The following is a 13,928-nucleotide window of genomic DNA, read 5'->3' as shown; positions in this document are numbered from 1 at the left end:
GGGGGGGGGGGTGGAAAGAACAAGAAGATAGATGCTAGAGGAGATAAATATGTTTAATCTGAGTTTAACATTACATAATTGGGTATTGAAACATTTCAGGTACCCCATTAATATGTGCAATATTCTTTATACCTTTATTTTATTTATTTATTTTTATGTGGTGCTGAGGATTGAACCCAGGGCCTTGTACCTGTGAGGCAAGCACTCTACCGCTGAGCCACAACCCCAGCCTCTAATATGTGCAATATTTTATGTACAAATTCAAAAACAAAAAAAAAAATTTAAGAGAGAGAGAGGGAGAGAGGGAGAGAGAGAGAGAGAGAGAGAGAAAGAGAGACAATTTTTTTTAATATATATATTTTTTAGTTTTTAGTTTTCAGTGGACACAACATCTTTATTTTTTTATTTTTATGTGGTGCTGAGGATCGAACCCAGCGCTCCACGCATGCCAGGCGAGCATGCTACTTCTTAAGCCACAACCCCAGCCCATCAAAAACAAAATTTTAAAAAGTAAAAATAAAATTTGATTAATAGTTTTAAAAGAATAGTGCCTTCAGTAGCTCACAACATAGCCACTGATCTGCACTCTCTGCACTGTGTTTGGGGCAATTCCATGAGGAATAGTGAATTCGAATGAGCCAGGCACTTTCTACTGGGCATTTCAACCCTAAATGACCTGGCCTCTCAATTAAACATAATACTTTCTCTATTGAGATGACTAATAGGCAATTATTGGTAAATTGGAAAAGAAACACATTCTGATTTTCCCATCTTTTGTTAAGATGTGGATATGTGAGCAGAAACAAGAAAAAGGTACCAAGTGCTATTTGAAACCTCCTGGTGGTTTTATCCTTTAATTAAGGAAAGCTAAAAATACCTCCTGGTGGTTACTAACTTTTCTAGAGCCTGACATGTCTCAAGTATATATCTAAATGTCTTGAGTATATATCTAAATGTAATCACCTTTTTCTTAAAAAAAAAAAAAAAACTTCTTAATGTTAATTTCTCAAAGTTAATAATTAAGCATATGTTGTATATTTTCAATAAATATTATTCAGTAATGATGGGGACACAGAAAATTAAAAAAGGATTCACTTAAAATGGATTCTAGTAAAATCGTGATATGACTTCACTGCTCTTTCAGGTGTGTTGTCAAAGAATTCTGAAATTTGTGCATGATCTAAGCACAGGTGTATTAAAAAAACAAAAACAAAAAACAGGACATCTGTTTTCTAAATCTACCATTGATCCTGTCTTTTTAAGGTCACCGGGGAAATCCTTAAATCATCATAAACTGACAATGATGGTTTTCCTCTATTCACACCCAACATCCCCAGGGTAACTCCACTATGCTGACAAAAATGCATAGAATGCAGAGCAAATGAGACCAGAAATCTGGAGCTATCTATTCTTTGCCCAGGAATGAATCTAGGAAATCAAGGAATCTTAATTGAGAAAATTAGAAATAATTCATTTATATGGGGACCCCTGCTATGTGGTCCCCTCTCTGTGTTTGGGCACAAAAAAAATTACACTGAAATTATGTGCTATAAGAGTCTACTGTGAAAATTTCTTTGTGTTGTTGCAGAAGTTCTTAGTGTGACTATTGTCAGCAATTATGCTATTCGGTTCCAACCAGCTTTGAGCAACTTGGCTCTGAAATTTGTTGTATTTGACTTTATACTGATAATATTAGCACTACTCACGCCTGTCTACCACCTCCTAGTGCATCACATGGGTTAGGTGATTACCCAGAAATGTTGAGAGATGTAGACTCAGAATTGCCATTATTCTCATGCAGTGACTTTGTTGAGAGACCAAATTGTAGATAGAAATGACATTTTAAGTGTGCATTAAATTAGCAATTATTCTACTCCCAGGTTATTCAATAAAATCATTCAAAAATTATTTACCTTTTTTTTTTTCACTGAAATTTATACATTCTGTTAGCATTTAAATGCCTGAACTACCACCCCTAGTGGTAGAGCTAATTGGGCAATTAACTTGGGGGAAGCTCACTTTTTAACCTTACAATTAACAACAGTGGTAAATGCATTAGAAACCTCCAAGGGTGAGTACAAATGCAAAATAGGCGCTTGATTGTATTTCAGAAACTGTGCAAAGAGTGCTCAGAGATTTGGGAAGCTCTGGTGTTGCTTTCCTGTAGCTTGAATAGTGGAATTTGCTCAAATTTCAGACCCTGGAAGAAATAATGAGCCAATATGGCTCAAGAACTATCAGAAAGATTCATTACCCATCACAAATCATAGCAATTCCCAACAAAGTACATTCAACAGAATAAATTCTGGTCTTTCACTGAAAGAAAATCTCAGTGTATCATGAATCATAGAAACACTGAGGAAAATGTATGTCTCCCTGAAAGAGTACTGGGAGAACATAACAGAAATTTGCATTTTCTTCAAGAATCAATTAGATAATTAGCATTAATTTTCCAGGCAAATCTATTGCTGTATGTGGCTTACAAGCTAAAGTGGTCAGTTGCAAAACTTTTTATTTACCTCTTTCACATGCTAGTCTGACTATTGGTTGTTATTGTTTTTTTTTTTTTTTTGAGAACTCCTCAGTTTTCCCATCTATAAAATGGAGATTATATTGGTTTTCAATTGCTGTATTACAAATTAAGCAATTTAAAGCAACATCTATTTTCTCAGAGTTCTTTATTTAAGTCAGCAGTTCAGAGCTGGCATGACTGGTTTGTCTGCTGAGGTCTCTCAAAGTGGAAATCAGGGTGATACCTGTGGTTTGAGGTTTTCTTACCTGCACAGAATTTTGAATTACAGCATTATAAGGACCCTAGAAACATGATGAAATATGTTGCTCCTTATTTGAATACCCCACAGAAAACAGAAACACCAGGACCATAGTCAACAAACTCATGAAAATTTTTACCTTATTTGCTGGAAATTGATCAATTAGTTTAAATTATTTAAAAACCCTGCAGTTATATTTTTAAAAAACAGAAAGAAAGAAAAGAAGAAGAAGAGGAGGAGGAGGACCAGGGTATCATTCCTGTTGCAATTCAAGCCCACCTATAATGTGGTATAAAATGAAATATGGTCTCTATATTGTTCTTTTTTCCCCTTTTCTTTCTTTCTTTCTTTTTTTTTAACTTTTTAATAAGAAAAATGCATCACAGAGGTTATACCTTAAATACTGATTTTCCAAAAAGAATTCTTTTGTTTCTACCCATGCTCTGAATATAAAACAAATACTTCCAATGCTCCATTCATATAAAGGCCTTTATGCCCCTTTCTCCCTCCTGACAGATCCAGTCTTGAAGAGGTAATATTATGCAACTTGCTGATGCAGCTTCAACAGGAAACACTTCTCACAGGCTGTGGGAAGAAAGACACCTAAGGGGTTAACTGTAATATTTTGCAAATTGAGGCAATTGGAGAAAAATACATTAGCATAAGAAAAGGTAGCCTTAGGGGGATTTTTCCACTCAAATGTTTGGTACTGAGAGTTCTATGTTACCAAGGAGGAGGCTAGAGAAGAAAACCCTAGTGTCTACAAATTCTCCAAATGCACAGCCACTGTATTCATCCTACTGGTGAGAAAGACCCAGGGTTATAGAGATGGAAAAAGGGTTCTTTCTAGTAAAGAGAGCTAAAATTGGATATACTAAGAAAAGCATCCCGGTGTATGATAATAACGCAAGAGGATTCCACAGGGATCAATTCTCAAAAGATTTCCTAAACATGTCAGGACTAGACAAGTGGTTTGAGATTAACAGTGAACATCTTAAGCAACAATTTTGATATTTAACTAAAATGCACCTCAAATGTCTGCAATTAATTAACTCAAATTTAACAGATTTTTCTCATTTCAGAAGTTGTGTCTAACTCACAGTATTTGAGTGTAGTGTTTTCCTTTTAGTAATGCGTATACTAATTTAAATATTGCTTTGTAGAAAGTATCCAATTTGGAGCTATAATTATTTTTGTTAGTTGAAAATATTCAAAACAGATATGAAAGGTTTACATTAATTTCCTTAAAATACTGCAAATTAGTTAACTGTTTCTGTGAATATGTTAAATTTTTATTAATTTATATTATATTTTTGTGGTGCTAGGGATTGAGCATGCTAGGCAAAACACTGAGCTACATCCCCAGATGAATTAGTTGTAATTTTATTTTATTTAAAAAATTTTTTAAAATCGTTGATAGATAGTTATTTAATTTATTTATTTATATGTGGTGCTGAGAATTGTACCCAGTGCCTCACACATGCCAGGCAAGCGCGCTACCGCTGAGCCACAGCCCCAGCCCTATAATTTTATTTTTAATTAATTTCTTTATTGGTACTGGAATGAACCCAGGGGTGCTTTACCATTGAGCTACAACCCCAGTTCCTTTTATTTTTTATTTTGAGACAGGGTCTCACTAAGTTGCTTAGGGCCTTGCTAAATTGCTGAGACTGGCTTTGAATTCATGACCCTCCTGCCTCCAGCCTCCCAAGACACTGTTATTTTTGAATTTTTATATATTTGTTTTTTTAGTGTTGGGGATTCAACCCAGGGCCTCACACATGCTAGGCAAGTGCTCTACCACTGAACTATATTCCCAGGCCTGAATTCATTTTTTATTTTATTCTTTATTATAATTACTAATACATAGTCATTGTACAAATTAATATTTCAAAGTGATATTTCCATACATCCATATATTATCCTTTGATCATATCCACTTCCCTCTTCCTTTTCCCCTCCCATCTCCCTCCCCACTTCCGCTTCCCTAATAGTCCCTTGTCTACTTTCAGGGCATTATTTCCTGGTTTCCATGTATGAGAGAGAATATTTGATACTTTTCTTTCTGTGTCTGGCTTATTTCATGTCACATGATGACTTCTAGTTCCATCCATTTTCCTGCAAATCACATGATTTTGTCCTTCTTTATTGCTAATAATACTCCAGTGCACGTATATGGCATTTTGTTTATCCATTTATCTGTTGATGGGCACCTAGGCTGATTCCATAACCTGACCATTGGAACCAGTGCTGCAATGACCATGAAGGTACAGGTATCTCTTTTGTTTGCAGACTTCATTTCCTTTATACCAAGGAGTGGGATTGCTGGATCTTACGGTAGTTCTATTTTTATTTATTGAGGAACCTCCATACTGTTCTCCATAGTGGCTATTACTAGTTCACACTCCCACCAACAGTGTAAATGTCTCTTTTCCTCATATCTTCACCAGCCTTTGTTATTTTTTGTTTTTGATAATAGTCACTGAATTAGCCTTTTTATTTTTCTCAATATTTATTTATTTATTTTTCTTTCCACATTTTTAATTGGTGCCTTATAGTTATATATAATAATGGGATTTATTGTTACTTATTTATGAATACACACAATATACTATAATTTGGCCAATATCACTCCCCAGCATTTCTCTCCTCCCTCTTCTTCTATCCTCATATCTCTTTCCTCTACTGATTTCCCTTTGATTTTCATTAGATCCCTGGGTCCCCCACCTTTTCTCTGAATTAGTTTTTAAATCAGTCTTTTCCTATTCTTATAAATTGCTAACCAGTAAAAAAAAATTTTTTTTTGATTTATTTGATTCTGAATTTCATTAGGTTTCACATCACAGTGAGCATGTCTGTCTAAATAAATCAAGATAGAAAAAGGGCAGGTTATTTTAGATCATCTAACTTTTCTGAAATTATCTACTGATATCTATAGGAAAGATGGGGGAAAAAAGATGTTTTATTTTGTTTCTAAGAAAGCTCTTTTCTAAGAAGATGTACTTTTGGGTTATGAAAAAAGTGTGTGGACGTGGCCTGTAATCCCAGCAACTAGGGAGGCTGCGCAGGAGGATTGCAAGTTCAGGACCAGCCTCTACAACTTAGCAAGACCGGCTCAAAAAATAAAAAGGGTGGGGCTGTAGCTCAGGAGGAAAGCACCCCTGGGGTCAATCCTCAGTATGGAAAAAAAAAATAGTGGGGGGCATAAATAGTTCAAGATCAAAAGTTTTCCAAGTCCTGGAGATTTTTTGCAGATGCTGATAATTAAATTATGTAGAAGTTAATGGATATGGTCCATTTTCAGGGAATCATGTCAAGAATTGATTGAAGAAACAAAGTTACACCATGATCTTTCCATTATATGCAGATTATTACTTTCACATTTTCTATGGAGCAGTGGGGGCAACCCTGCATTCAAATCTTGTTCCTTTTCTGTGTGGACATTCTAGAGATCAAGTTTCAGGTCTTTAACCTGGAGAAGGTAACATAAAGAAACAATTCAACTGGGCACTGTGGTGCACACCTATAATCCCAGTAGCACAGGAGGCTGAGGCAGGAAGATCATGAATTCAAAGTCAGCCTCAGCAATTTAGTGAGACCCTGAGCAACTCAGTGAAACCCTGTCTCTAAATAAAACGTAAGAAGGACTGGGGATGTGGCTCGGTGGTTAAGTGCCTCTGCAGTCAATAAGCAAAATCTTTCTAAACCAAAGCTTAAGGGAAAAGGAAGAAATAAAAGGGAAGAGAAAAACAAACGAAAGCTAGCAGCCGGTCCTTCCTTTGATGATAACATTTTCATAATCTGACTTGCTACTCTTGGGGATGTTACAAATCTGGCATCTTACATCAATGCAAATAAAGATGTAATCTAAAACTGAAGTGAATTACTCTTTGATAATTTTTATCATAGTTTCCCAGCCCCTTTATGGAAAACTGAGAAATGAGTATAGACTCATACCCTTTTCAACATAAATCTGACACCCTTATTTCCCATATTTATTTCCAAGATATGCCATCCACTGGATGGATCCTGGGGAGGAGGAGCTGGTCCATAGAAGTCATTCATTCAGTAATGAAAGATCATTTCAGTACACATGGGAGAATATGGGAATTATTTTTTAATGTGGAAAGTGGTACCAAGTTCCCAAATATTCTGTCAGTACTCTATTATATGCTTTCTGAAGGGTGTTTCCAGATCTACCCCTGACCAAAGGTGTCTAAGATCCAGCACTTTCTTATTTTATTGCCTCCACATTTTTAAATTCTAGGGCAAGAAGGTAAAGAGAAGAATGCTAGACTGTTATGGTCTAAATGACGAATAGTAGTTTAGAATGCCTGCTTGTTCATGGAGTTATAAAGATATCAAGGAGCTTGAAAGCCAGGGACTTGACCCTCCTTGTCTGCAACACCCTCCTTTCACAGATAGGGAAATTAAATCACATTGGATCATATTTATTTTACTTCTTATACTTCTTATGTTGGTACCTTGGACTGATGGTACATTTGTTTTCTTCCTTTTACAGCGTGGAGAACTAACACTTGAAGCTATTAATAAAGTAAACCATAGATATCAAAACCCATGGTAAGTATCTCTCTCTCTCTAAATGTATATATTTATATATATATATATATATATATATATATATATATATACATACATACATGTGTGTGTGTATTTTTTTGGGGGGGTTGGTGCTAGGGATTGAACTCAGGACCTCATGCATGCTAGGTAATACTGAGCTATATCTCTAGCCCTCCAAATCTGTTTTAAATTAATGAGTTTCCTTCCTAAATTAGTAGCAGTTTTTTTTTCAACTTCTGAAAATATACTGCCACTTTATTTCTTTTTATTTCACATAGATTAGAGGGTTAAGATTATAAGCTTTATTCCTACTAGATAAGATAAACTTTCACTATCACCAGGTTTAATTAAGGGAAGGAAGGAGTAAAGCAAGCATTCGAAAAAGAAACTGTCAGAATACAATAAAGATACGCAAACCTGCAGCTCTTAAGAACAGCAACTCAATGACCAGGTTAGCTGCAGCTTATAATGGGGAAACTATTAACTTTTTTTGGTTAAAAAAATCATTTCATGCTGTTGGCCTAGAAACCATAATAGAAGGTAACCTTGGTTAATAAACATAATCCTATTGAAGTCACATAAAGACTTGAATTCATGCTGTCTTAAGGTAATGTCGAACCAAAATAAGACATGTCCAGCTCAAGGCATGGTAAATTAACGGGGAAAGAGCAAAAAGCTGGGCTTGTCAATTAGATGGAACATAAAATTCAGATTCTAAGAGGGATCAATCAGCATTGCTCTTACTAGACTGCAGATTGAATATTGTCACTATTATTATAGGTTTTGGGAGGTAAAGGTTTCTGGGGTCTACTTTACCTCATTTTTAATTTTTGAAGGATACAGTTCAGTTATTTAGCATGTGCAAAATTATTGTACTTTAGTCCCTTTCTGCTGTACTCCAACAACATAAACTGCACAGAATAAAGACAAGACTTCAAATTTCACGTCAATAGCCTATTACAAGTCAGGCAGGGTAGATACTCCTGTTAAGACCAACCACTAAGGAGGCTGAGGCAGGAACATAGTGAGTTCAAGGCTGACCTCAGAAATTTAGTGAGATTCTGTTTCAAAACAAAAAATAAAAAGGGCTGGAATCCCAGTGACTTAGGAGGCTGAGGCAGGAGAATCGCAAGTTTAAACCCAGCCTTAGCAACTTAGTGAGGCCCTAAGCAACTGAGTGAGGCCCTAAGCAACTTAGCGAGACCCTGTCTCTATAAAATATAATAAATGGTTGAAGATGTAGCTCAATGGTTAAGGGCCCCTGGGTTCAATCTCTAGCATTCCCCCGGCCCCAGCAAAAAAAGGACTGGAGAGGTAGCTCAATGGTAAATAGACCCTGAGTTCAACCCCCAGTACCACAAAAACAAAATGAACAAACAGCCTATCAGGTACTAATTCCAGAATAATAAGAGGTTCCACTGGGCAATTCATGTAACTTGTTAAGCATATTCCAAATATAAAGCTAAATAGAATAGTTAAACTTTATTGTATGAAAAGCACGTTCTCACTAAAATATTCTACTTTGTTTAAATGAGATTGTTGGTATCTACTGAAAATACCCTATCAAATATTTTCAAGCAAAGAAAAGCATTAAAAATCACTAGAAATCAAGGAAATTATAACAAGTGTTGGTGATAAAAGTGTGAAAATTTGATACATTTATTTAAATATTAAAAAATTGGTCGGGAAGTATTTGAGAAACATTGAAGCTTTGAATATTTTCTCTGGATAAAAGAATATTGGTGTGGGCTGGGGATGTGGCTCAAGCGGTAGCGCGCTCTCCTGGCATGCGTGCAGCCCGAGTTCGATCCTCAGCACCACATACAAACAAAGATGTGTGTCTGCCGAAAACTAAAAAATAAATATTTAAAAAATCTCTCTCTCTCTCTTAAAAAAAAGAATATTGGTGAATACTCATTTCTGGGACTATGCTGTGAATTATACCAGCTCATGAGGATAAAAAATGCTTATGAAAAAGTACTTGTACTCAGGGAACTATAGATTTAAGTTGGGAAATTGGATTTAAGTAAAAGAAGAAAAACAGCAAAATCAATTTGTATGTTGAATAGTGTGTTAGCTTTCTATTACTATAACAAATACCTGAGATTATCAGCTTATCTTGATTCATAGTTCTAGAGGCTCCAGAACATGATCAGTTGGTCCTGTGCATCATGGCAGGGAGTATGTGGTAGAATAAAGTCATGTACCTCATGGCCAGGATGTGAAAAAAGGAAGAAGGGACCGGGTCCGAAACCCTCTTCAGTCCATGCCCCTGATGACCAGAGACATCCCACTAGGCTCCATCTTTTTTGTTCTTGGTACTAGGGATCAAACCCAGAGTCTTGCCCATGCTAAGCCTGCACTCTATCCCTGAGCTGCACCCCACGCCTGCGCTCCACCTCTGAAAGGCATCCTGGACTGAGGACCACAGCTTTAACTTGAGGGCCTTTATGGGACACTTACCCAAACTATAGCAAATTCCAAATTAATAATGAGGACAATAAGCTATAGCTAGAAAAACTTAATTAAAAAAAAATGTTAACACTCCCACCCCAGACTCTGGTAGGTATCCTATTTCTAAGAAGTCAGACACTGCTTTTCTCTTGAGACTCTAAACACCCGTGCCTTTGGAAGGCTTTCTGCCCATTCTGGGCTGGCAAGACACTTTTGAATAGGTCGCTAGCTCTGTAGGCTCAGGTGTGCCCCACCCCTTGTGTTCTCTCAGTTGGATTGAGGCCAGGACAGTGTTTGTCCTCCCAGCCAGTGTTCATGCTCAGTTCTCAGTCAGCAGCATTTACTCAGTTAATTCAGCACCGCCTTTGTTGAAAACACTGCTAGAATCTATAGTCACAATGTTGAACAAGCCAGGTTCAGCACACACCCTTCTTGGAACTTGTATTCTAGGGGAGGGGAGAGACATTAAATCAACTTGCAGCTTCTAAAAAAAAAATATATGTTCTTAATAACTTTGTGTGTGTGTGTGTGTGTGTGTGTGTGTGTGTGTGTGTAGCCAGGGACTGAGGGTGCTTTTTAATTTTTTAAATTATAACTATAATTTTTGCTTGTGGCAACAAATTCAATAGTACAGAGATAGATTAAGAAAAGGTTAAAAGTCTACCCCAGTTCATCCAGTTCAGGATAAAACAGTTCAGTACAAAAAGTACTTATTGGATGTAAAGAGATTTTCCTGGTGAACCAACCTTGGCTGAGGATTGGAGAAGTGTTCTCTGAGGAAGTGAACTGGTATTTGCTTTGGATTAAGCTATGCTTTACTTAACCCAAGCAGACTTTCCAGTATGCTTATCTTGTTATGGCTTATCTCCTTTTATACGTTAGTTTATGTAAATTATGAATTTGGCCTGTTATCAAGGTGATATTGAAAAGGTGAATGTAAGATCCACTCCTTAAAAAGAATGCTTACACACTGTTGGTGGCATTGTCTATGGATATCAGTATGGAGTACCTCAGAAGACTAGGTATGGACCCACCATATGACCCAGGTATACCACTCCTCAATATTTATCCAAAACAATTAGAGTCAACATGGTATGCAAAACATGCATACCCATGAAAATAGCAGTTCAATCCACTATAGTCAAGTTATGGAACCAGCCTCAGTGTCTGTCAAAAGATGGGTGGATAAAGAAAATGTGGTATTTATACACAATGGGGTTCTACTCAGCTATAAAGAAGAAAGGGGTTCTACTCAGCCTACGTCATTTGTAGGACAGTGGATAGGACTGGAGAACATCATGCTAAGTAAAACAATTCAGTCTTGGAAAGTCAAGGGTCATATGTTTTATTTCATATGTGGAAGCTGATGGCGGAAGGGATCTATAAAAATAGAAGAGAGACCAGCAAAGTAGAAGAAGATTGGTGGTGGGGGAAGAGAGGAAAGAAAAGGGAAATATTGAGAGTGAAAATGGCCAAATTATGTTAGGTGCAGATGTGAAGATATAACAATGAATCACACTGTGTGTGTGTGTGTGTGTGTGTGTGTGTAGATCATTTGTGGCAGCGGGAAGGATGTGAGCCAAGCCCTGAGGTGGGAAAATGGGACATCAGATTAGGCCCTGGGCTGCTGGTCTATGGAAAGCAACAGGGTGGGTGGTGAGATAAAGTCAGATTTTGCAGAACTTTGTGGACCAGTTTAGAGAATTTGGGTTTTACTCTGAAAGGAAAAAGAATTCACTGGAAGGCTTAAAATAGGAAGCAATGTGGTCCATTTTTTTTGTTGTTTGGTTTTGTTAAGATCACTCTGGACTGTTGGAGTGCTTATGGAGAATGGTGACAGAGGCAATTGTAGAAACTCTTTGATTTACACAGGTGTGTCTTGAGTTTTCAATGAGCTTTCAAAGGGGGAAGGGAGAGGATTTGAGTTGAGCTTTTAAAGAAAGATAGGCTTAAATAAATGAAGAAAGGAGGAGACAGTGTTTATCATAATGATGGGGAATAAGCCTGTATGTGGACAGCAATCCAATGAAGCAGATTTAACATTATTTTGGTGTTTCAGGTAAAGAAATTGAATTTCAGAGGTGGCACACGACCAAGGATCGCTTGGCTAATATTTCAGTCGAAGGTGATTAATTGCATTGATCTCGGTTGGGATCTAGCCTTGGACATTTTTAGCAGAGCACTCTAAGCAAATGGGATGTGCATCCAGAACTGAGAACCCCTAGTTAAGACTGAAAAAAGAAGGGGACTGAGCCTTGGGGTTGGGGAACTGAGCCTTGGTGGTGCTCAATTGTGCATAAGATAAATGGGAAACATTGAGAGAGGAAAAGGAGCTTAGAAGTAGGTCCCTTGAGACAACAGAGGGTGTAAGAGCCAGTGAAGAGTGAGGGGTTTTTATTTGTTTGTTTTTTTGGTACCAGGCCCTTTTTTGTATTTTTATTTAGAGACAGGGTCTCGCGCTAAGTTGCTGAGTCTGGCTTTGAACTCGTGATCCTCCTGCCTCAGCCTCCCGAGCTGCTGGGCTTACAGGGAGGCTTACACAGTTTTTAAGAGGTGCATTTAAGAGAAATCAAGGAAAACAATAGCAGATAAATACTTGAATGTGATCAGTGTCCTCAGAAAAACAATATAGGAAGATTAGGACAATTTGAGTCAACATCAACAGTGCTAAATAATGTTCATCTATTGACATAATGGAGGCAAGAGTCCAATCTGTTTTCAAGATGAGAAATTCAATAGAGGAAAATTACAGGATTTCCTCCATTCTAAGGCATACTTTTAAAATTTTAACTTAATTGAAGTCAGGATGAATTTCATAATAGTTGTTTATAAATATAGTACTTCTTTTTTTCCCCTCTTATACAAAGCTGTATTAAATCAATGGTGTGTTACACAATTTATTGCATTTTAAAGACCAATAAAGATATACTTCAGCAAATATGAAGCAATGGCCTGGTGTGTGCCAGATGCTCAGAATTTTCTATTTTAAGCAGGATCCTTACTCTCAAGTTACTCAAGATGAGGATTTTAGTACAGTATACACCAATGGAGAATGATTATAGTAACTGAGTGTGGGGTAACTTTTTTTTTTCTTCTGAATTGAAGTAAACATACTCTGTTTTAAATATCTCAAGTTTCTCTAGATATGTGACCAGATGATTTACTCATTTTCATATTCTGTTTGCAACTGGAAATTTTCCAACATATACATTCAGTATTTCTAATTTCAACAAGAAGGATAAAAACCATAAATAGAAAATACAGGAACAGTTCCCAGTCCAATTAAGGGAGATCACAAGAGAATGTACTGGCAAACAATGAATTTAAGAGTTATGGGATTTTCTGGGAGCTATACACCATCATCAAAAGACCCACCCTACTCTGTAGGCTTTTAGCAAATAATCGGAAAGGCTGACTTCAGGAATACCTTTCTTTCTCTTATTTTCTGATATGAGAGAGAACATTTTTATAAAAATTTTTCATAGGAGAGGTTGTGTTAGTTAGCTTTCTATAACTGTGACAAAATACCTGAGACAATACACTTAAAAGGAAGAAAGATTTCAGAAGTTTCAGTCTATGATAATTTGGCCTTGTTGCTTGGGCCTGTGGCAGTACAGAACACCAGGACTGGAAAGTGGAAAAGAGGAGGCCTGTTCATCTTCTGGTAGCTAGAAAGCAAAGAAAGAGACAGAAAGAGTCTGGGGTCCCAATATCCCCTGCAAGAGCATACTCCAAATGATCTTTCTCCCACTAGTCCCTACCTCTTAAATTTAGGTTCTGTCAACTCCCAATAGCACCATGGGTTAGAGACCAAATCTTTAACACAAGGGTCTTCAAGATCCAAATATAGCAAGGTCTGAGTCATTGAACTCTAGAAAAATTATTACTTCCAGGGATAAAAACTTCTTTAGCTAGCTAGAATATAACTTCTCATTTTGGTGATTAAAAGTATTGTGTTCTTAAATAGCTGAGCATGAGCTTCATCTCAAAGATAGTGTGTTTCTCTAAAGTTACATTGAGTTAAAAGTAGACAAGTTTGGAAGGAGACAATGTTGCTGTAGTTCTTCTTATTAATTCCATAAAATCTTTTCAAGTTTTGTCCTTTTCAAACAAAAAGTGAGT

The 13,928-nt window shown here is 36.8% G+C and overlaps 1 protein-coding gene across 1 annotated transcript in view; it reads left to right on the top strand.

The window, feature by feature from the left end:
• CUNH4orf45 (chromosome unknown C4orf45 homolog) overlaps nucleotides 1-13,928 on the top strand; it is a 73,558-nt gene that overhangs the window by 38,411 nt on the left and 21,219 nt on the right. Inside the window, exon 3 of the mRNA XM_015484366.2 lies at nucleotides 7,294-7,352. Within this exon, the coding sequence (XP_015339852.1) occupies nucleotides 7,294-7,352 (59 nt within the window). The remainder of the gene's footprint in view (nucleotides 1-7,293; nucleotides 7,353-13,928) is intronic.

The sequence above is a fragment of the Marmota marmota genome, unplaced genomic scaffold (assembly GCF_001458135.2).
Source record: "Marmota marmota marmota unplaced genomic scaffold, marMar, whole genome shotgun sequence".
NCBI classification, from domain to species: Eukaryota; Metazoa; Chordata; class Mammalia; order Rodentia; family Sciuridae; genus Marmota; species Marmota marmota.
This window is presented reverse-complemented; position numbering and strand designations above follow the sequence as displayed.